The following is a 23,900-nucleotide window of genomic DNA, read 5'->3' on the forward strand; positions in this document are numbered from 1 at the left end:
ATGGACCGAGTTCCCTCGGCGTTGCCCGCCAAGATGCGCTGGATCACGCTGGTGGTCGCCGGCTTGACTTTCTGGGGGAAACTGACTATTTGTCACTGTTTCGACTACGAGGAGCCGGACTACGACTATCTGGAGGAGGAAAGAGCGGAGACGATCGACTACAAGGATCCGTGCAAAGCCGGTGAGTATCGATTATCTGAAACGATCAGCTTTGCGCGTCCGGCGCGCTTGGCTTCGCGGAGGCACGTGCAGAAGGCGGCGGGGATTACGTGTGTTTGCATGTGTGTGTGTGTGTGTGTGTGTGTGTGTGTGTGTGTGTGCACTTTGAATCCAAACCCTTCCTCTTCCTCTCAACCCTTCCACGAAGGTCCACTCCGGACCTTCATCCTTTCCTCCTCGTTCCTCACCTGTCGCGTCCACCCAGATTGTGAACATTTACCTGGAGAAACAACTAGATCTTCACAAAAAAATAAAAATGTGGGGTTGCAGACTCTCTCCTCCTGCCAAACATGCACACTTACACGCGTACGTGCACGACGCGTAGTAACGTGGCCCTCACCTGGACGTGCTGAAGTGGTTGGATGGGAAAACTGCACCTTTCAGCCTCATGGGTTGAAACTACCTTCCCCCTCCCTTTTTGTTTTCACTATCCTGTATTATATTTACAATCCGAAGCGAGCGATGGAGGAAAGCATCACCCGTGTGTGTGGATGTGGGCGGTTGGGCGTTTGACGGCTCCCGCAGGCTGCAAGGAAAAGCCTCTGGTTACAATCCGGATTGTTGTCCTTTCACCTACTAGAGCTCTGAATGAGACTTTGTGTGACCGTGGCGTTTCCGAGGCCCCGTGACGCCTTCTCTGGGGTCAGCAACGCCTTTATCGGTCAACAATTCCAATTCCAAGGAAGTTGCTAGTGTGTGTGTGTGTGTGTGTGTGTGTGTGTGTGCTAATGTGTGTATTTACATCACAAATGAAATCACTGTGTGTCCACAGACGCTCGCTCCTTCCTCTCCTCACAGTCATTTGAGTGATTTGGATAAAAGTCCAGGTCAGAAGTGCGGAGGGGACGGGGGGAGGGAAAGTCATTGACTTTCATCGTTTCAAAAGTGTCACACTTAACTCTGAAGTACTCCGGCTGAGGTGGAAGGCCTGTGTGTGTGTGTGTGTGGGGGGGGGGGGGGGGGGTGATTAGCTCAACAGTAAGTACAGCACTTTGAGTTGAAAAAAGACGCAGCATCGAGAAGTCATTTTAACTTATCGTAATTCACACGGGAATGACCTGCATGCTATTTGGGCCGAGTTCTACTAGAGAAAACTCTCGTGCACGGATACCAAAACCTGAGACACATCCAGAATATCCGGATTTCTCATCGATTCATCGGCTCATCGTTTTTATTTTTTTCGACTCAACATCAACCGACTGTCCCGTCACAGAGGAGCGAGTACTTCTCCGTACCAGCAGGGGGCGGTAGTTTGCGTTCAACACTTCATTAGCAAAATAAAGCTGTTACAACTAAAGAAAAAGATAGCTGGCCATCATTTTGAACACCACTTTCAGTCAGTTGGAGCAGCGATCCCAAACCTTTTTTGTACCTGGGACCAGTTTCATGCATGAAAATGTTTCCGCGGGGGTTCAAATAATAAAAACTTTTGTTAGTTCACAGTATTTAATCTGTATACAATGATTACAATTTATATTAGGCAATTGCAATATTAAGTGCAGCAGTAGGACGAAGGCAGAAACGGTTGTTTTCTTAAAGTAAGATCCGAAAGGTGTAATGAAAAAACAGTACCAAGTGATGCGGGGTCGGGGACCACCGAGTTGGACAAAGAGATGTAATCGCTTCTGCTGCTAAAATGCTAAAATCACGTTCATTCATTCATTTCTATCCTCGCTTATCCTGCGCTCGGGGTGACGCTGGAGCCGATCCCGGCGCCATATTTAGAGACACGCAAACATTCACCCTCTCGCTCACGCGTTTGGGCAATTTCAAAGTGTCCAATGAACGTCCTGTGTGTTTTCGGACTGTGGGAGGAAACCGGAGAACTTGCATAGAGGCTGTCGTGTCTGGTATTGTGATCGCCGACTGAGACGCTGATGCGAAAAGCTCCGTACGAAATGTGACCGTTAACGATATCACGACTGCTAATACCATTTGGTGCGGCTCCACCAGCTGTAATACTCGATATCGTCGCTGACCGGACAAAGCTGGAGATGGAGACACGTCACCTTGACAGCGACCGCCACGACACGTCACCATGGAATCGTCCTTTCCTCAAAATGAGCTAAAAAAAAATCCACTTTTGAAACAAACCGGGCGCAAATTGCAGCTCTTAGTAGGGATTTCTGCATGCAAAGACGCAGGTTTTCCTTAGATTTATCACCCCTTGGACGTGTGTGTGTGTGTGTGTGTGTGTGTGTGTGTGTGTCATGTGGTGTGTTCGTGGTACTCCACCCAACCAAACAAAGCCAGGAGATTCACTCAAGATTTTACAGTTCCTGTCAGAAAGCAGACGGTCTTCAGCTTTCTCCCAGCCCGTTAACATGCCTTACATTACGTTAACATGCAAAAACCAAAACAAATATCAACTGCAATCATCTTGGATAATTTTGGTAAACATTCGTAGCCAATCGTGTTATAATGAGGATTATTATCGTTTGGAGGGGACGCCGAAATAGACTGTTCTCCCTCTTCAAGCAAAGTTTGCTTTCCTTATAGTCTTTTTGTTCCAATAAAATAGCTCATATTTGCTCCGCCATCACGCTTTCCAACATAAACTCAATACGGCAGATATTGACCCATTAAAACCGACAAAATCGGCAAAACCGTTTACAGTCTCGTCGTCTTGGAAACCAAATTTACCCTGTAAGAACCTCAGCATCACTCCCGAAGAGCAGGTGAAGGAATCCCCTCTCCTCACCCATCACCGCGCACCGCGATGTTGCACGACCCGCCGGGGTTTTGCAAACACCCGTTCACGCCGCATGCGCGTCTTGTAGTATTTAATGGCACTCCGCGCCTCTGACGTGGTCCGTGATGGGACTTTGGACTGATAAGAGCTCCACCCGGAGCGCCGAGCGTCCGCAAGCTGACCGATACACATTCCACACATACCAAATACACAAACCTGACAACCCAGGCTTGTGTGTGTGTGTGTGTGTGTGTGTGTGTGTGTGTGTGTGTGTGTGTGATCCCCGTGTGGGTCTTTTTGTGTTGATTTAGCATTCCTGTGACTCTGTGGTTTTTAGTTATGCTAAGAACCAAAGTGTGTGTGTGTGAGGATGTGTGTGTGTGTGTGTGTGTCTGGATGGGCGCCGAGCAGGTTACAGGGAGACAGCCAGTCTACGTGTGTTTGAGTAACTGGGCGACTCTTGAAATAGTGTGCAGAGAAAACACACGCGTGATATTTATTTGCTGGGAGTATTACGGTACATAAAGCTTGGATTTATACTCACCGGCTTGTCTTTTGTGCAAATCTGCATGTTTACATAGTCAATGCTTAAAGTCCTCATAACTATTACCTGTTTCTGTTTATCCGTGTAAATTCAGTTTGTTTGTTTTTTTACACTTTCATGAAGGCATGATGTTTCCTGATGTAAAGCACCAATAATCCCCACTTTCTTTATCAGTGTTTATTTTCATGCAAAATTCATCGACTTTTGTATCACAGCAGGGCTAAATGAGATAATCTCGCAACCCGGTTCTACGACGGGGAGGGATCTTTCTTTTTCCTTTATCCCGAATCCCAGCCGACTCGTTCCCAGCGGCGTCGGAGATGTCAATATTCTCCGAGCCGCTCGGCTCTAACGCGGCTCTCCGTTGGCAAGATGCTGCCGCTCTCAATCGGATCAACCGGATTTAGCCATTTACACTGCCAATAGCTTAATGATTAAAACTGCGACTTTTGGGCGCAGTTCTTCATCACGTTCCGGTCAAAGCAAATGCACTTGACTGTTTGTTTCACGCCGCTCAAACTGGAGGTTATAGACGATGTCAGTGTTGGGGCGGGAAGGATCCGATGGGGCGGGCTTGTAACCGAGGCCCCGAGGATGCTTCTAGATCTCCTTAGATGCTTCTAGATCTCCTTAGATGTTCTCGAGTTCGGGTCCGGCACCCGTCCGCACGAATGCCGGCCCCTTTCGCAACCGTCGTCTGAAGTCCAATTCGGTTTCCGAACGCGAATCGAGCCCTTGTCTCATGTTATTCCCGTCAATTTAGGCGACGTTAAACAAGCGGCAGAGCCCGGATATTTCGCTAACAATTTACATTCTCTCCTGGAGGTGCAGTATAAATATTTCACGGTGTGAACCGGTGCAAAAGGCATACGGAGACGTCAGAGTTGGAATGCAACTTGGTATATTTCCTCAAGTGGACTGAAGCAGAAATTCGGGATGTCTTGTGCAATAACTTTTCACAGCACTTTGTCCTCGCCAGAACGCAATGCTATATTATTTTTCCATTGACCGGACGCCGCAAGTTATGAGGTGCATTTCAGATGCAATTATGTTTTGCCGTAAATCAAAAAGACAGGCGATCATGCGTACTGATCCAGCGAACAGGAATCGGCGATAAAGATAATGACGGGATATCCGGTATACATGTGCAAGGGAGAAAACAGCGACGGTCTAGCGATTCTGATAGGACGAAGCCTACGGTGAGGAGTCGAGAAGACGCGTGGAGCGACAGGATTGAAAACCGAAACCGTCCCCATTCCGAAGCAACGATCGATTTTCATAAGTCGATCAATTATCGACATGACATTTTCAATGGAGCTTTATTCAATCGACAGGAGTAATTGATCAGAATTAGATCGTATTGGAGAGTACTATGCATCGGCTGTATATTAATATCATAGTATTTTTTCCCTTTGGACCGCCGTTGTTCTACAGCAGTCATTCATAGCAGGTGCTTTAAATCTATCGATTATAAAAGTCCATCTCAATCAGTATCATTTTTTAAACATTGGCTTAAAATCTCCACTCCTGCTGGTGGAAGTGTGATGCAAGAACGCAGGGGATCAACAATTTCAGATTTTTTTAGATTGCGCGAAATTGTTCAAGAACGCGCTTTTGTGGCACAGGGCAGATGTGTGTCATGAACTCATAAGCAGAGAAAAAAAAAGCAATTGAAATCAGAAATGTGCAGATTTACGGCCCGTGGTTCATTTTCCATTCGGAAATAAATCCAATGTAAATGGGACATATGCAAATGAATCCAGGCGGACGGTTGTTCCCCCGTCATTGCGATCAGCACGTCACCGTAAATGTGATATCCCGCATTTTAACGATGGAAATCCAAGAGCGAGGCCGCGATAATCGTCTCAGCCTCCAAACGCATCCGAGGTTCTGCAAACCTCTAAGCGGCGTTTTCTCACTCTTATCCACCCGGCATCCATTCAAAATGTGAACGGCTTATTGTTAACTTCTGTTTCGCGTACACGCAGATATCGGATGCGGGACGTTTGGAAATGTAGCTCGAAGCAGGCGGTCGAGGAAAATTCACAATTATCGATGAAGTGATTGGGTAAAATGGCAACGAAAGAAGACGGAAAGTGAAATAACTTAATTGCGCTCACATGTACCACCTATAAAACGCGAAGTCTTGTAAGAAGTGGAAGTGCGGCTCATTCCAGGCTTGACCCTGTGGCATCGTCTGAGTGGTTGGTATTCCGCCTCCTGTTTTTGCTGGGAAAACACAAGCGGAATATTTGGCTGTCTGCTTATCTCCTCTGAGTCCCACACTGGTAGACAGGAGAACACACACTTCCAGGCCTTTGTGAAGTGATTTCCCAACGCGAGCACACACATGAACAGACGCGCACACACTCCATACCCACACACACCGGGCTCCTTCATTCACTCACGCTTATCTCTTCCTGGTTGTCTGCATCCTGCTACTCAGCTGGAGATGACACACACTCGTGCGTGCACACACACACACACACACACAAACAAGCACGCACATACTCCTAAGCGCACTCAAAAGTCATTCATGCTTCCTTCCAAATCACTGTTCTCATATAGCACTCACACACACACACACACACACACATACAGAGTGAAAGCTAAACAATCCACAGTGTCCGAGTGACGCCTCCCGAGAGGCCGACGAGCCGCTCACTCCTTCCAATACATTAGCTTTGCATCGAAGTATAAGGTATAGAACTTTACCGACGGTACGATTCCTCGTCCACGCAGGTCGGAGAACGCGGGATTCGCAGTCGGCGCGCGTCAAATGCAAAACTTGGATGAAAAACGACGAGCGGTTTCGACCGGCGGTGTGTTCTGGTCATCATGCATGCAACCCCCTCCATCTCCCCTCTCCCTTTTTTCTTTCAAGCAATAAAAATTATATAGCATGCGTGCTTTATCCGGGTGCCAAATATAACCGCCCCGTTTTCCATCTCGACACGGCGACGGGGGGGGGGGGGACGGGACGAGGATTTAGCAGCATTTCAGTTTAAATTGGACACAACAATTAAGATAATATACGACGGGGAAAAGTTTCCAAACTGCAGCTTGAACCCGAGACCTTCCGCCTCCATCCAGCTGGCTCCGTGAAGCGGCTCACGCCGGCTGCAGCTAGTTGACCAGGGATGTGTAGATAAAAGCTCGGGGAAGGATGGAAAGCATTAGGAATTAATTGAACTGATGAATAGTGGCTCCCGTGATGAGATCAGTGGCTCGGTATATAGACGGTCGCTTCCAAAAGCTTTATGGAAGCATTTTAAGTACAACCAGCTGGGACATCTGATGTTAACGTTGAGTTTTAAAGCTAATGTCAACCAATTAGCGTTCATGTCAAAAGAGGGATGGATGTTTTCTCCGTGCAGCTTTTGTGTGCGCGGGACAGTTCACGCCACATCAGAGCTCCGCTCAACAGAAACATCTGCGGTTTCCGTTGTTTCCTTCCTCCGTGTCTGCTCTTTAATCATATGGTTTTGTGAGAACCAAAAACACCGGCGATGTGAAACTCCCTCGCAGGATAAATCATCGGAACTGTGTGTTTCTGCCGGCCACGCCTGCGTATATACGATCCAGAACGCGGAGCCGACTGACGTGCGTGTATTCGTCTCCTTGTGTACGTTTTGATTCTTGTAAGTTTGGGTTTGGCGTCGCCTTTCTGCCTTTGTTTCTCGCTCCCGCTCTTCATCGCAAACCTGCCGTTGCACGGAATTGTTTGCGACGGCGTTCGTCTCACGTCCACATGTTGTCAATTTGAGCCTCTGATTTGAATGGAGAGGAAAGAATGTAAAGCCAGACTGTTATTATCATTATCATTATCATTATGCTATTAATACCGAATGGTAGTTGATGCTCATTAGCTGACCATTAAGTCAGAAAATTAAGATGTTGCAATCTGTTGTTAAATACAACTAATTCATGGATCAGCGTATTGCATTGACGTCATGCACCTGAAGTTGCTGTGAACACAAGTACGGGAACGCACTGAACCCGCTAATGTGTTGTGCAACTGGCATAATAGCTTTGATTTCCTGCAATCGGTCCAAACCATGAATCACCCAGAAAGCGTTCTCTCACGGCAGACAAAATTAAACAGTTTTCTTTCTTTATCGGGATCCCGAGCACCTCTTTAGGTCGGATCGCGTGCCGGTTGATGAAGTTCACGGAACCGCAAAGAAATATGTGACACGTCGACACGTCTGTGGAAGAGTCGAGGTGCTGATGGGATGATGTGTGTTAGTTTGTGTGTGTGTGTGTGTGTGTGCAGTGAAAAGGTCTGCATAGTGGTGAGCAGAAGTCATTCAATTCCACTTTTTGGCCAGCAGAATGAAACCTCATGTCTGGACAGTTTTATATAAATGTGCGAGGACGTAGACTTGCAGCAACCATTCGGAGGTGCTGCGACCAAAGTCTGATCCACTGTATTTTAGATTATAACTTCCTTTATATTTCTTTTTCAAACCTTAAAATATATATAAATACACACATTACACCATGTTGTCTGGTTTAGACATACTCAGGTAAAGACAGGAGGCAGAGGTGAAGATGGTCAGAAGTCAGACTGAGATGGTTTGGACATGAAGAGAGATGAAGATCTGGGTAGAATAAGAGATAATCAAACTCAACATGACAAAAACAACAGACTCTCAGCAAGTGAGGAAGCATTTGCCCAAACAAAACACAAAAACACCCACTTTACACATGAATAGCCGCTCCTCCATCCGGATCTTACAAGCAATGAAAGGAGGTTTAACCCATTTTCCAATTCATGCATTCACTCCGAAAGACATATTTTCAAACGCTGGGATTTCTCCTGTGGTTTTCAGCCGTTCTTGGACAGAAAAACCAGAGTCCTCCAACCTCTTAAGGAGCAATATTCCAATATTGGAATATTGGACACATTTCCACGCTCCTCACGTGAAGTGAAGGTCAAGAGTTTTCAAATACGATGTCTCCAATGTTCGTGTTTGTCAACCTTGATCCGTTTAACTTCACACCATTTTGCCCTCGAGACCATAATTGCGTCTTTTAGCGACATCGTTGCAAAGTTCATTTCCGGTGCTGCGTGTGACAATTTTTCCAAAACAAGTTGTGGTGAAATCAGCTTTTGAAGCCCACCATGTCGTGACAGTGAGCCGCAGCTACTGTTCACCCCTTCCCCCATTCCTCGGTAGGAAGGAAACTAGAGCAATGTGTGTATGTTGAGTGTTTGACACTGTGACTGCAGTGCATGCATGCATATGTGTGTGTGTGTGGGTGTGCCAGAGAACGAGCGGTCTCACTCATATTAAATTAAACAGGATTTTCCCGAGCAGAGTGCTGCTGCCACTGAGCTTCCGAAGTCTTCCTCAGGATTCCCGCCTCAGCACAAACTCGGGAGTCCACTGTTTGTTTTGGAAGCGTCATTGTTCCGGAGCCGGAGAAGCCATGAGTCAGCACCAACGTCACCCCGCCCACCTGCCATGCAGTGCTCAATTATTAAATGTCTGGGTGCTTTTATGTCACCTTGTGTTTCCTGATGTTATTTATAGAAGAGAAAATATCATTACTGGCAGCGGAAAAACCACCTTCTTCTTCTTCTTCTTCTTCTTCTTCTTCTTACGGTCATTTTGTTTTCGCTGCCGTTGTATTCTTTGGAACCCTTATTGTGTTCCAGGCTAAATTTGAAACGCGGTGTCGCACTTACAGTCGATGCGCAAAAAAACAAACAAAAAAAAAACCCGCTCTGAGCCAATAAACCAGGTGCATTCTGTTAAGACCAGTGACTGAATGGCAGGCTTTTTGCATTCACCATTTAAATATGAATCACGCTGGTTCTCCTCATGGACCCACGCCGTCTCTAATATTTGGTCTTTTTGTCTGCTTTTATGACACACACACACACACACACACACACCGCTTGACCTGCTTTGCTCCTTCAGAAACACAACCAAAACTGTGCCCTGGCAAATACGGTCACAGCCGGTGTCCCGTCATAACGTCTAAACCCGTGACCTGCCGGGGAGACGTGGCAGTGTCGCGGTTAGAAATCATCTCGATAAAAAAAAAGCTCTTTACGCTAGATGTCGTTCGCCCGTTCACACACCGACGGGTGGACAGCTGCCGTTTAAGGCGCCAACGGGTGGGAACCAGGGAGGTGGTGCCTTGCTCCAGGGCATGTCAGGGGTGTGGGTGAGATCCGAACCGGCGACCGTGAAACGAACTGAGCGTTTTTGTTTGAGATTTTTTGCTGTAATTATCTTTCAGAAAGCAGGAAAAGTGTGACTTGCTGTTCCTTTCTATTATAAAGCGCACACACACACACACACTCACACACACACACACACACACACACAAGTGTTGCGTTCTATTTTTGTTGTTGATTAGATTTGCTTCTAAACATTTTTAAACTTGGTGGAAAAAATAAACGTTGTCCACCTTAGCTTGCAGATAAACACAGCTGCCTGGTACCAAGTGTGTGTGTGTGTGTGTGTGTGTGTGTGTGTGTGTGTGTGTGTGTGTGTGTGTGTGTGTGTGTGTGTGTGTGTAATTGAGTTGGCCTTTCACGGGTCGGCAAACGGCAAACTATCTTTAACTGGACTCAAAGAAACAACTTATTTTTAGGCTACTTTCCATCCCAAGAGTGATGCTCACGACATGAATGTGACGGAAAAGTAACACACATTTGCAACAATAAGAACTATAACAGGTTTACAGGGAAAAAAAAAACATGGAATGTAAAGAATAACAAGCAAAAAAAAAAACGAAGATTGTAATATTTCATCAAATTAAAACCTGGCATGAAGATCTTAGATCTCTTTAAAAGGTCGCAGGGAGAGCTTTCCTGAGTTACACAGCCTGAGGCCATAAAAAAAAGGCACTTTTATGGAAAGTTTTATGGGACACATTAGGAACATTAAAGAAATATAGTAGGAGATCATGAATATCCTGATACTGGCAAGTTTTAAAGCTTCCAATTGTGATCTTGAGCTCATCTCTCGCCACTGAAGATGTTATTCTTCTCTCCCTGACAGCAGGCCTAATGCTCTTCGGAGGGCGGGGTGTGAAATTTCCAAGTCTAGAACCACGCAACTGCATTTTTCTGCTTTTTCCTCCCTGTGAAAACACATTTTTGACCAATGACAGCGAGAGCAACCGCCAACAGCCTTTCTCCGAATTCCAGCACCTTACGGAGCCAAGCGGCGCGTGGTCATTTCATCTTCGACCCGCTGATATCGATTTAACACGCTTGAACGTGTTTTTGGTGTTCCCAGAATTTTAAAATTGTTGCCATACCCAAAAGTTTAGTGCTTCTGCCTCCAAGCGAGAAGATTGCCCGGTTTGAGTTCCTCCCTTTCCTCCCAAAGTCAAAAACCATCCCAGTAAAATTTGTATGACATCTGTCACATAAAGGTATTTTTCAACCATTTAGTTTAAACAGTGCGCCTCTACATTCAACCTATTTCCATGATGATTATTAAAGAATTTCTACTGTACATTTGCTGCTTTGAAACAAATTATTAAAATGATGAGGATTTCCATAATGCAAAGGAGATATAATGCCAATTTCCCATTTTGGAATCTAGACTGATAAAGGACAAATCACATTCAAATATGATTTGCTAATTTTTCCCCGGTCGTTTAGTCTTCAGGACAGAAACGTGTTCCTGTCACATCAACAGCTTCTCTTTCTTAGGGCTCTTTCTTCACTTTCTTCTTCTTCTTTCCTCTTTCTTTCCCCCCTTCAGGGGTCGCCAAAGCGAATCTACCTTCTCCATCTAACCCCCTCCATCTAACCCTAGATCTCAGGCCTGGCAACTCCACCTTCAGCAACCCTCAACCCTCTGAACAGAGTAGTGTTCATGTCCAACCATCTCGGTCATACATGTCCTGCACCCCTGTGACAAATTCCTCTTTTCCTTTGGGCTTTTCCCTTCAGTGGTTGCCACAGTGAATCCACCTTCTCCATCTAACCCTACTCTCTGACGCCTGACACTTTTCTCCACGCATTCCAACCTGCTTGAACCAGTTTCTTCCACACTTTCTGTTGCTCTGGACTGTTGACCCCAAGTACTTGAAATCCTCCAACTTCTTGATCTCCACTCCCTGTAACCTCACCGACCCACCTGGGTTCCTCTCATTCACACAAATATGTGTTTCCATCAGTTTTTCTCCCGTTAGATTAAACAAGTGTCACGTTTGTTGACCCGAATGCAGATACCTCCTGACCTGCTTTCCCCCAGGTTCACGGTGGGGCTGCGAAATTTGAATCAAAATAATAACCTGGCTGACTGCAATTTTGATATAATAAAATGTGCGTCCGCGCAAGTCTCCACAAATGTCACACAATAACCATTCCAACTGTCCGAAATCAATCTGCATCTTGAAATGACACGTAGAATTCCTCTATATAGACACCACTCCTAGTTTAAGAAGACAATTTTTATTTTTATTTTCCAGCAACAACACACTTGTAAAGAGACGTTATACTTTTATTTGCAGCAGATGTGAACATGCCGATTTGATGGTGCAGTGTATGAGAAAATAACACTGACGGTCGCCTTTAGCCAGAAGCCAATGCCGAGACACTGATTTTTAAAAGTGAGGATTAGATATAAATATCACTCATTCTGTGAATTCATTCATTCATTAGCCCTCACTCATTGTAATTAAATCTTAAATATGATGAATCTATGCACCGGTATCATTTTCAGCCAAGCATTTGCACAGGAATTTCAAACAGCTGCTGGAACTGCAAAGTTTTCCTCCCGTTTCTCCCGCGTTTACTTTCCATGTTTGACCAGCGTTGCGCTTTTTCACGGTCAAACACGCTCTGCGCCTCGTAAATCCACGGTCAGATTTCCCGACTTGACCTTCTACAGCGCTGCAGAACAATAGCGGTATTTGGACGATCTTGACCCGCCGTGCTGCGGAAGCAGAATGAGCGAAGAAGGGGCAAAACTGGGAAACCTGACCGCTAAAATGATGAAATGACCTCAAACATCCATAAATCTTCTATGTAAAAAACAACTAATGTTGGGATTTATATCTTTAACCGCCTTGGGTTCAGTGATGAGGGGATGTTTGAGTGTGGCAGGTGGAAGCAGGAGGTGGCTGCCCACTGGATGTGATGTAAACAGGCCACTATTATGGGAGCGTTGCCGCGATAATCATGTTTTCTGATGCCGTTATAGCATCTCCCACCTTTACCTGTCCGTCGGTACGATCATTTCACTTTATATCTTGCACTGCACCCTGCAAGAGTCACCTCCCCGTGCCACTCTGAGGCACCTATTGTCGCCCAGAAAGGGTTCATGTGGATCAAGCAGCTTGCACAATGATTGCTTTCGGAGAAAATCCTCAAAGAGGGCAGAGATAATCTCTTTTTAATATTAGGGTATGCTCACAGCCACGGTTATACCCGCGATAATAATATCACAAGTTGAAAAGCACGTGCACAGGCACACACTCGTATCAGCCCACCTGCAGTGTGACCTTAAATTTGCTTAATGAGGAGCTTAGTAAGGTGTATGTGTGTGTGTGTGTGTGTGTGTGTGAGAGAGATACACCCCAGCGAGTTCAGCATGAGTACATAATTTAGCAATACCCAATTCTCTACTGGGTGAAGTGTATGTGCCAACAGTAACAGGAAATAATAATGATAATAAATATAGTAATAAAGTAGTATAATATAAGATAAAAAGGATTAAAAAAAAAAAGTTAACGCTGTCGGGTCACCTTTTTAAAAAATATTTTTACAAATATTTTAAACATTTAATAATGTAATTGTGTTACACACAATATATAACTCTGCATGAATAGAATTTCTATATATTGCTGAGTCGACCTTGTTGCGAAGCGTCGTCATTCAACTAATGGACCAAAGAGGCGGCTCGGGCGTTAAATAAACATTGAAGACGTGATAATAATGATTTGTTTTGTTGCATAATCCAATTAATGCTACATTTTTCCCAGTCCTTTAAGTGATTTACGACATTAACATCACAACTAACGTATGATTTCGGTCACAGCCTGACCAGTATTCTGTTTTTCGCCAATGTTGGCATTTGACGTTATACCAGATCTTCTTGAATGCGGCATATGTGACTCACTGGTCATGAATTTAAATGCATGATTTATGAATCAATACATCATCATATTGCATTCGGTTGCTGCTGTGCTGCAACGTCAAAAAGTCGAAAAACATCCTTCTGACTCTTTGTTATTTTCTAACTTGTGCAACAACCAATCAGAACCCCAACATCCTCCACTTGTTAGAATGTAAACGTGCACATACGTGCTCAAAGTTTGGATCGTGCTGATTCTTTGGTGTTGAAGTCGCCGCAAATCGGACCGTTGCTTGACCTGAGTTTCATTTTCGACTCAAATGAGACGTCTGTCAAAAACCAGTGATTATAAGTCGATTAAGAGAAAACAATAGCAACTGCTAACTCATTAGCTTTAGTGAAATAAAAGTGGCTGTACTTTACAATCTGAAAAAAACGTCCACCCGCTGAGACGATAACGATTGAGACGGAGTAATTACAGAAACTTTATTCGTCTATGTTTGCTTTTGGATGCTGCCGGTCTAGTGTGGATTCTGGTTGCAGTGAATGTCAAATAAACTTCAGAAATTAAAATTTAGCTGCTTAAAAAAAACATGTGTTTCCAATGCAGTAAAATGGCACAATTTTAATTTCATCAGTGTTTTCAGTTTTGGATTGGAACGGTTTATATGTAACGCGTCTTCTTACGTCTACGTTTTTTTAAGTTAAGTAGAAAAGCCTACTTATTGCCTAATTATGACCCAACAGCTGGAGCACTGTGGAAAGGATTAGACAAAATGCGTGTTTTTACGCAAAGCTCTCCTGACTTGTCATGATCTGAATGTCATTCTGGATCTAAAATTAATTTTTAAGCATTCAGTTTTAAGCAGGAAATGCAATGTTACGTGTGCATGTGTTGTCTTTTATTATATTATAGATACTCTATGTAACAAACAATGTAATAGTAGAGGTCTATAGAAAACTATGTGTGAATGCTTGTGAGTGTTCGCAAATTCCACTTTTTAACAATAAATCTTGAATCAATATAATGTTATTTTGCTGTATATAGATCAAAATGATGTATTTCATTGCATTTTTTTAACAAAAGCTTTTTTTTTTCAAAGAAAAATACGAATTTCCAAAAAATCTTACAGTTTAAATGCAATTTTTCTCACCCTAGTTTGTCAAGTATGAAGGGGGGTCAGTGTGTGTTTGTTGCTGCGTGATTTCCAAAATAAAAATCACAAATTTTCGTGAATAACTCTTTTGTGCGACGTCGCTGGGTAAACTTTTAAAGAGCTGAGCCGACCCGGTCCGCTCGGGAACCCGATCACAGATCCATCATTGCGGGAGGTGCCGGATCCATGTGAGGCGGGTGTGTGTCCCCGTTTGGTGCAGTACTCACGTGCATATATATGTGTGTGTGTGTGTGTGTTTGCTGCAGTGCCCCTGCTGAAGGGCAAACAGTAAGGCCCTGGTCAGCATGATGGAGGCCTCCAGGGACGTCTTGGGGTTTTTGGATCAATACCTTTTCCTCCTGCATCTCACCGCATCGCTGTCCTCACCCTGCTCATTGAGAGGCTTGACTTTGGTCTATTTATGGATTCACAAGACCCCGATAATCAATGAGTCAAAGTTAATATATCTGTACTTTGCGCCTCGTGCTTGGGTCAGCTTCTTTGTCTTTTCCCGAAAATCCTAGCGGATTAGTCCCGAAACTTGGAATGCCGTCAGGGGACTGGCAGTACCGAATGTAAATAGAAAAACCGAAGCCGGGGAATTTTGATCTACATCAATCGGACACATTCTGTGGGGGGAAAGAAGAAACTCCAGGGGGGAGGGGCCACTTCTGGCGCCGGGCTACTCATTGTTTAAAAAAAGGACGTAGAAAAAACAACCGAAGCACTTACAAAGCCCAAATATAAACAACTGCTGGTGATCGTGTTGCTTTTTTGTCGGTTTTATATGGAAAAGTCAAACCCCCACTGACGGCGGGGAATCTAATAAGCCTTTTATACAGTACGCGGTGTGTTACACTGATTAACCTACAGAGTACCTGCTGAAGCAAGGTCCTTTTTGAATTCTTCTGCGTAAAAAAGGAAACAGTGTTTGGCTCATTTTCCTCGGTTGGTTTAAAAAACAAAGGGAATCCAGCTCTTTCTAAATCGAGGTTTTATAACTGAACTCGTCGTACAAAAAGAAAAACTTGAGACGTCTCAGGTGTTCTGAAAAATCAGCAGTGAAAACTGGTTGAATGTAGGTCGTGATGTTGAAGAACCAACACTCAATGACCAAGTCTAATGCTAATTGCCTCAAAATATTGAATTACTGTTGATTTTCAATCATTAAGTAATTCATTGATTAAATAATTCTTCTTTTCCTCTGGGCTTTTCCCTTCACGGGTCGCCACAGCGCATCAACTTTCCCCATCTAACCCTACTCTCTGTATCGTCCTCTCACACCAACTAACTTCATATCCTCTCTCACTAGATCCATAAATCTTCTCTTTGGTCTTCCTCGAGACCTCCTGGCTGGCAGCTCCACCTTCAGCAACCTTCTACCTCGATCTTCACCATAGTTTGGAAATGAACAGAGGAGTGTTCATGTGCAAACTATCTTGGTCATCACTTTGTCTCGGTCATACATGTCCTGCACCCCTTTGACAAATTTTTCTTTCGCTTCTTGGCTTTTCCCTTCAGGGGTCGCCATAGCAAATCCACCTTCTCCAACTAACCCTATATACCAATATATTCACTATCCCTTCTCTGTACATGACCCAACCATCTCAGTCTGGCTCCTCTCACCTTCTCTCCAAAACATCGAACATGTGCTGTCCCTCTGATGGACTCATTCCTGATTCTATCCATCCTTGAGCCTCAACATCTTCATCTCTGCAACCTCCAGCTCTGCCTCCTGTCTTTTCATTCATTATCTATACTGCTTATCCTGCACTCAGTGTCGGCTGCCATGAAAAAAAACATTCAACCATTCACTCTGTCATTTGCACTTTCAAACCTGCTGCGGGAGGAAACCGGAGAACCGGGAAAAGAAAAAAACATGCAAACTTTGGGAGAACATGGAGACTCCAAACCAGGAAGGTTCTTGCTGTGAGGCGGACATGCTGACCACTGCGGCAAAAATTGCGATATGAATGTGGGTTTTTCTGAAATGTTCGCTGAAAGTGCGACATTTCAACACTTTACAGAGCAGGCATTGTGTTACGGGGAAGACACGACAGAGCTGCAAGAACATAGCGTATCATATCAAATTCCTGCTTTATTTCTGCTTAACATAAACACACAGTGACGCCCTTTGCTGTTAAGTGTTGTTCATGTGTTGTGGTTTAATTGTGTCTATCGTTGCTTACGATGTGCTTTGAAAAGCCCGTTTCCACATCTGGAGACAATCGACTATTGAAATTGGAAATTAAAATGATCCTCGTAGCCTTGTGAGCAATGAAGAGTCATTTAAAAGGCCCACTCAGGGTCTGGAACTGATATTGTGATTCGTAAACCATCTGCGGTCATTGTGGTTTGATTCTCACTTCAACAATAACACGTGCTCCATGCCACTCTGACCCCTGTTTCCTTTATTGGCAATCCCAGTTAGCTAAATGAAAAGCATCTTCTATGCCATTGTTAATGTATTAGTGTCTCGATTCCCCGCGGAGCGTCGTTAGGCCGCTCAGCCAACCATTCAGCGATGGTTATCGCTCAGTTGTTCATTGTTAGCGGACCGGCAGATACGGTTGATACGAGCGGAGAGAAACTAACCGAGCGGGGTGATACAAGATGTGCCTGATTTGTATGATCCCACGAGAAAATGCTAAAAATTCATCCGCAGACTGCTTGTAAATAAATTACGAGCGGCAGCTGACCAAGGAGCAAGGATGTACGAAGAAAGAAACTAATGCATTGAGACACATTCGGAACTCAAAGCGTACAGTTTCGACTTTTGAATTCCCTTTATTTAGCCTCACGAAACAAAACTCCAACCTTTGTAACTGCATCCATCTGAATATTTGAAGGATGAGGAGGGAACTCTTAGTAGAAAACAGCAGAAAACGGCAACTGACATCCTGTCATCTGAACAATGTAAGAATCTACCCTTGGGCTAGGATCTGTCTTTGCTTCCCTTGTCACACACTGTAACCATTGGTCACACATTTGATTCTTCTTCTTTTCCTTTAGGATTTTTCCTTGCAGTATCCTCCTCTCCACTAACTTCATATCATCTCTCACTATATCCATTATCTTTGGTCTTCCTCTGGACCTCCTGTACAATGCCCAACCATCTCAGTCTGGCCATCTCTGACCTTCTCCCCAAAACTTCTTACATGTGCCCTCCTTCTGATGGACATATTCCCGGTCCCATCTGTCCTCGTCACTCCCAAAGAGAACATCAACACCTTCATCTCTACGACCTCCAGTGACCTCAGCATCGTCGCGGTTCCTTGACCAAAGCATTGCTGGTTTCACCACTGTCTTGTCCACCTATCCTTTTACCCTAGCTATCCTTTCACTCACCCATCCATACTCTCCGTTGTGCTCGATTGTTGACCCGAAGCACTTGAAATCCTCCAACATCTTGATCTCCTCTCTCTGTAGCCTCACCGGTTCACCCGTATTTCTCTCATTTACCCACACATATTCAATCTTGCTCCAACTAACCTTCATTCCTCTCCTTTACAGAGCAAACCTCCACCTCTCTAGATTTTCTTCAACCCGTTCACTGCTCTCACTACAGATAACAATGTCATCTGCAAACACCATTGTCCATGGAGATTCCTGTCTAATCTCATCTGTCAGCCTGTCCGTCACTGCAAACCTGAAGGGGGTCAGAGCTGATTCCTGATGAAATCCCATCTCTGCCTTGAACTGAGCACACCTCACCACTGTCTCTCGCGAGCATACATGTCCTGCACCAGTCTAACATACTTCTCTGCCACTCCAGACTTCCTCATACAATACCAACACATTTTATATTGTTTCATTGTTTAGGCTCTTTCTCGAATGCTTACCAGAGATATGTGTTAACTCTGGTTATAAGCTTAAATAACTCTGGAATACGTTTTTGAACTATATGTAAAATTGATTCTTTATTTTTGGAGCACTTTTTGTGTGCAGATTTTTTTCAATCCTCTATCCAGTCGACTTCTTGATATAGCACCCATCCCTAGCGGGGCAGCAGATGTGCGCGTTTTTCCCCTTTCACTCCATCCTCATCGGTATAATAATTATATTCATATTTTTTTACACATTCCCCAGAACTACAACTGTTCATTTTTTTTGGCGCTTCTGTGCACAAGGCTCACCTTTTTTCACTTTTTCGTCTTTTTATATCTTGTATTATGCGCAAGAATTTCCCCGCTGCGGGATCGATAAAAGCCTATCACGTCCTAAAGTTTCCACTTTAGGTACAAATAGAGATTTTTTGAGAGCCATGACTGAACAGTGAAGAAAGTTAATGTGAGGAAGGATAGCAGACGGTAGGCCGGGACTGTGGGAGGGGGGCAAGCAGTGGGCGTGTCACTCGCTAAAGGGCTTAAACATGGCCTGATATCACACCATTGTAAGACCAAAGGGGGGAGAGTGACTGTGTGTGTGTGTGTGTGTGGATCTGGGGGGGGTGTTCTGGCTGATATCCAACACAAATCTCTCCTGTTCGGTTTTTAAGCAAAACTATGATGACAGTGGTGTGAAAGTGTTTTTACAAGAGCAGCAAATCAATAACAAGAATATGGCAAACACTTGGGAAACTGTGTGAAATGTTATTACAGCATGACATCGCCCCGCGAACAAGCGACAATGTACTTCCTTCATGAGAGGATCTTAGCGCTCTGCAGAATCTAAGCAAAGCCGAGTGATTTAGTCAGAAGGGCAGGTGGATGAGAATAAATACGTTTTTCTACCCGTTCACTTGTGAAAAACAGGATTTCTTCACACTGGACCCTCTGAGTTAGGATGCAGATTTGGGGGCAACCGATTCCACCAGATGGACCACCAGATTGTTGGTTTGGTTTACTTACAGTTTACTGTCATCTTGTCACTAAATCAGAAATCGATCCGTGTTTGATTTCTTCGCTGTCATTTGTTTCACCCAAATTTTGCCAACAGCTATGCTGTTTTCCCTTCGAGGGCAGCTTCAATTCAAAGTTCAAGTGAGTGCCCGGAATAGATCTTACAGGATGAAGCCAAGCATAGTTTGTGTTTCTGGACGTAACTAATCTTTGTGGTTCTTCATGATTTATAAACATACAATTATATATTCGAATACAGCCTTGTATTTAGATTAGCGCTGCCGTTGTGATGGAAACGCAGTTCCAGTCAGATATTTTTGCAGCCTCTTGTTAAATGTTCACTCTGCAGCAGATCTTTTTTTATTTCGCATAATATTTTGTATAAATCAGTGCACGTTTTCACGATACGTCCAGCGTGTACAAGGTCCCGCTGTGACTTGGTCATCTTCATGGCGTTAGTACAAGGAATCTGATCCGTGTGGGAATTCAAAAAGACGGCCAGAAAAGCCGCAGATCACAGACGCCACCTGCACTTCGCTGTAAGATGCAGACAACATGGGATGACACCGAATAGCCTACACTTGCTTTCCGCTGTCAAGGGACAGCGAACAGGAAGCGTTCTTCAGAAAAACACAGCGACGACTCCTTACTGAGCAGATAAGACAAACCCTCTTCAAGACAGATGTCCTGGAAACCAAACCAAATAAATAACACTAGGTCTTCCTAGTTTGGTCTTGGATGAAGCTGGCCGTTTTGGAGGAAAAAAAAAAAGCACATAATGTCAAAAACAAACAAACAAAAAAAAAACAAGGCAGATAATTTCATTTATTACAAAACAAACTGAACGGCACCAAAGATAGACAACGACAAGAACATTTCCAGCCGTCGCCTGAGAAGTTGATGTCCTTTTTGAAAGGCCTCAACTTCGCAGACACCAGATTCAATCTCGGTTGTAGGCCTTGTTGGATCTCGATGCTAGATCTCATCACGGCCGACGGGACAATCGTAGCACCGACGAAGGTTTCCGGCAGCGGCAAACACGTACCCGAACCCGTTCGAAGCGAAGAAGCTTCTCGGCTGAGAGGCGAAAGGTTTTCGGTCAAGTTGCCACGGTAAGTTTCTACAACCACGATCTGGATGACTGAGAGTCTGAACCGACCCTGCGAAGGGGGCCGCGTTAATCGAGTTGTTCAGAATCGCAAGGAATTAAATGAAAATTACAACATTTTCTGAGAGAGAACAATGAGCCAAATTTTACATTCCACATGAAACCGACACCCTTGTTTGGAAGACAGAATGGAAGATGGACCGAATCTCACCTCTGGATCTTCAGTTCACAGTTTATGAAGTAATTCCTTACAAGTGGTTATAATAACAGTTGCGATCCCAGTTGCTCATCTGTCTGCCCACCTTTAGGAATTTTTCTTATATTTGCCACTTTTCCTTATTTGGACTCAAGTGCTACAGAGCTACAGTTTTATTGGTAAAAGGTCAACACGTCTTCAACCAATTGTATAATAGCGTAAAATGATGGAGTGAAGTAAAGTCATCCAAGTTCCAAGACTATCTTGAATGTGACATCATGCTATCCGGCAGAATACTTCTTGGCCTTATTTCAGCACGATGCCGGTAACATCTCAAGGCTGCAAGTTGTATTTTGGCAAAAATACTATTTCTATTTGCAAAAAATTACAAGTACAAGAAGAATAAAGGAACGATATTTGAGACCGAGTATCACGTAAGGTGATCCTTAACCAAAAATTAGACTTCTTGTCTTGGTTGGTTGTCAACAAAATGCTTTAAGACATCCAGAAGCGTCAGAAACATGATCTTTCATCACTCCACACAACCCACTCTTCGATTTTGGGCGTAGCTGCGTTTTTGGCCTTGAGCGTTCGCCCTCGTCGACCGATCAGTCCGGTCTCATCACTTCTGTCAGACTCGACATCCCCAGATTTTCTTCATTATCTGAAAGTGCATTTTTCGACCCAAACCGACGCCACGAGCAATTATCATATCCCACGCGGTTCCAGCTCGTGCAACAAATGGCAAAGACTTGCGAATAGATATATGCAGATGATGTGCCAAGATATGTTGATGTCTCAATTATGGTGTTTCTTTATACATAACTTTTAGTCTTTGGACGGTGGAGGCCGGCGTCTAGTTTAAGAAATGCTGGTCTGAATCGAAGCGCGCTCATCCGTGGAAAAACACAAACTCCCTCCTTTTCCAGCGCAGGAAGACGCGGATGACGGCGTAAAACGACTCAAATCTTCTGTTTCCCTTTCAGCTGTTTTCTGGGGTGACATCGCCCTGGACGAGGAAGACCTTCGCATGTTCCAGATTGACAGGACGATAGACCTGACGCAGCACACGCACGTGCACACGCATTCCCGGCAAGGCCACACGTCTGGTGAGCGTCTCGCCCTCGCTCCACGGTCATGCTTCCTCAAGGAACATTTTTCCTCGGCTGCGGAGTGTCGCAACTGGAATGGGAAGGAAGTGGACCGGGGCCACCTGAGGACGTCAGCGTTTATGGTTCATTGTTTGTGTTTTGATTCTTGGCTTTGGTTTGTGTCAGGTGGCCTGGAGGAACATGAGGTTGCAAAGAAGAGAGGCTCATTATACCTTTTACTGGAGAGAATACGAAGATTCGGTTTCGGTAAGAGTCCCCGGGCCTAAATATACTGCTCAAAAAAATAAAGGGAACACTTGAACAACACAATTTAACTCCAAGTCAATCACACTTCTGTGAAATCATAGTGTCCACTCAGGAAGCAACACAGATTCATTTTGACTTGTTTTAAGGACATTACATCAAAGTTGGATCAGCCTGGAGTTTGTTTTTACACTTTAATTTTGAGTGTGATTCCTAATCCGAACCTCCATGGGTTGATACAATTAATTTCCATTGATCATTTTTGTGTGATTTTGTTGTCAGCACATTCAACTGTGTAAAGAGCAAAGTATTTCATAAGAATATTTCATTCATTTAGATCTAGGATGTGTTTTTTAAGTGTTCCCTTTATTTTTTTGAGCAGTGTATATATATGCATATGTAGGTGCGGTGTCCTCCATTGGTTAGTTTTGCTACTTTACGGTTTTAAAGCAGCTAAAAAGGATGTATTCCTGGTCAATGCAAGTGTGCTGCAGATCCATTTAAATATGAAGTAGCGAGCCAGGAATTGCGGATACATATTCACACACATTTTCTTCTACCATTGTTCAGATAAAAGCCGATAAAACACGTGACCAACATTGGACTTTCATTTTAAGTCAAAAAGAAAAATGTCAACAGCAATACAAATGATAAAAATCTGCTTGTCCTGGCAACCGGACTTGAATTTCTTCACTTAAAGACGTTTCAACCCGCATCCGAGAGGCTTTTTCAGTTCAGAACCCCAGAAGCCCGAAGGGGTGAAACGTCTAAGAGTAAAAGAAATTAGAAGCCCAGTTGCGGTGACAAGAATTCACCACGAACTGGATGACTGAGAGCCTCCACAGAAAATGCCATCAATAGAAAATGCAGATTTTGAATCTATAATGAGTAGGTCTCCACTCACACACACAAAAAAGGCATCAGTTTCATCACGTGCAAAGATCGGACGTTGGAAAGACGACGGTCTTTCTGCATGCTGCCAGTTTAACATGGTACAACTGAAAATGTGAAATGGACGTAATCCACAAAACCTTGTTGCCCCCCCCCACCCCGCAGACTATTTCCCCAAGAACTCCAGCAAGGAAGCCGACAGTCCGAAGAGCCAAAGTGGCAAAGCCGGGAAGCCTGTGAACGCCTTAAAGAGCCGTTTTCCTCGAGCGGCCACATCCCGAGCTGAGCGGATATGGCCCGGAGGAGTCATCCCCTACGTCATCGGAGGAAACTTCACCGGTAAAAAGAATTCAAAAAACTCCACGGGGTTACTCAGCCACAAAACACACACCGCTGTGTAATTGTGTAAAAGTAGGATGTACGACGTTTGTGTTCCAGGTAGTCAGAGGGCCATGTTCAAGCAGGCAATGCGTCACTGGGAGAAACAAACATGCGTGACTTTCATCGAGAAAACAGACGAGGAGAGTTATATCGTGTTCACCTACAGACCCTGCGGGTGAGTTTCGACATCCGCCAGCATGTACGTACACGTATGCATGCATGTGGGAGTGCGTTGCCGGCGTTCAGTTGTGACCTTGTCACAGCGAGAGACGATACGGTCACTCAACAATGGCTCCGCTTTCCTTCCTGTCCTGCTCCTGTTTCCCCATCCCACCAATCACACGGCGCTGTCTAAGTGTTTGTAAGTTTGTGCAGTTTTTTGTTTTTTTTTTGTTCAGACTGCAGAAGTGCATTGTTCTTTGAGTGGCAGTACAGTGGGGTCAGAGTGTGTTTGTACAGTG

General features: G+C 44.4%; 1 protein-coding gene across 3 annotated transcripts in view; it reads left to right on the plus strand.

The window, feature by feature from the left end:
- Positions 1-23,900, plus strand: part of tll1 (tolloid-like 1) — a 48,811-nt gene continuing 24,911 nt past the window's right edge. For all 3 annotated transcript variants that reach the window (XM_086157446.1, XM_086157447.1, XM_086157448.1), the window contains exons 1-5: positions 1-181; positions 21,799-21,921; positions 22,090-22,170; positions 23,224-23,397; positions 23,497-23,614. In XM_086157446.1, coding sequence (XP_086013572.1) covers positions 1-181; positions 21,799-21,921; positions 22,090-22,170; positions 23,224-23,397; positions 23,497-23,614 — 677 coding nt within the window. The remainder of the gene's footprint in view (positions 182-21,798; positions 21,922-22,089; positions 22,171-23,223; positions 23,398-23,496; positions 23,615-23,900) is intronic.

Source organism: Fistularia commersonii, chromosome 12 (genome assembly GCF_037954325.1).
Source record: "Fistularia commersonii isolate RoL2024-O1a breed Wild chromosome 12, RoL_Fcom_v1.0, whole genome shotgun sequence".
NCBI classification, from domain to species: Eukaryota; Metazoa; Chordata; class Actinopteri; order Syngnathiformes; family Fistulariidae; genus Fistularia; species Fistularia commersonii.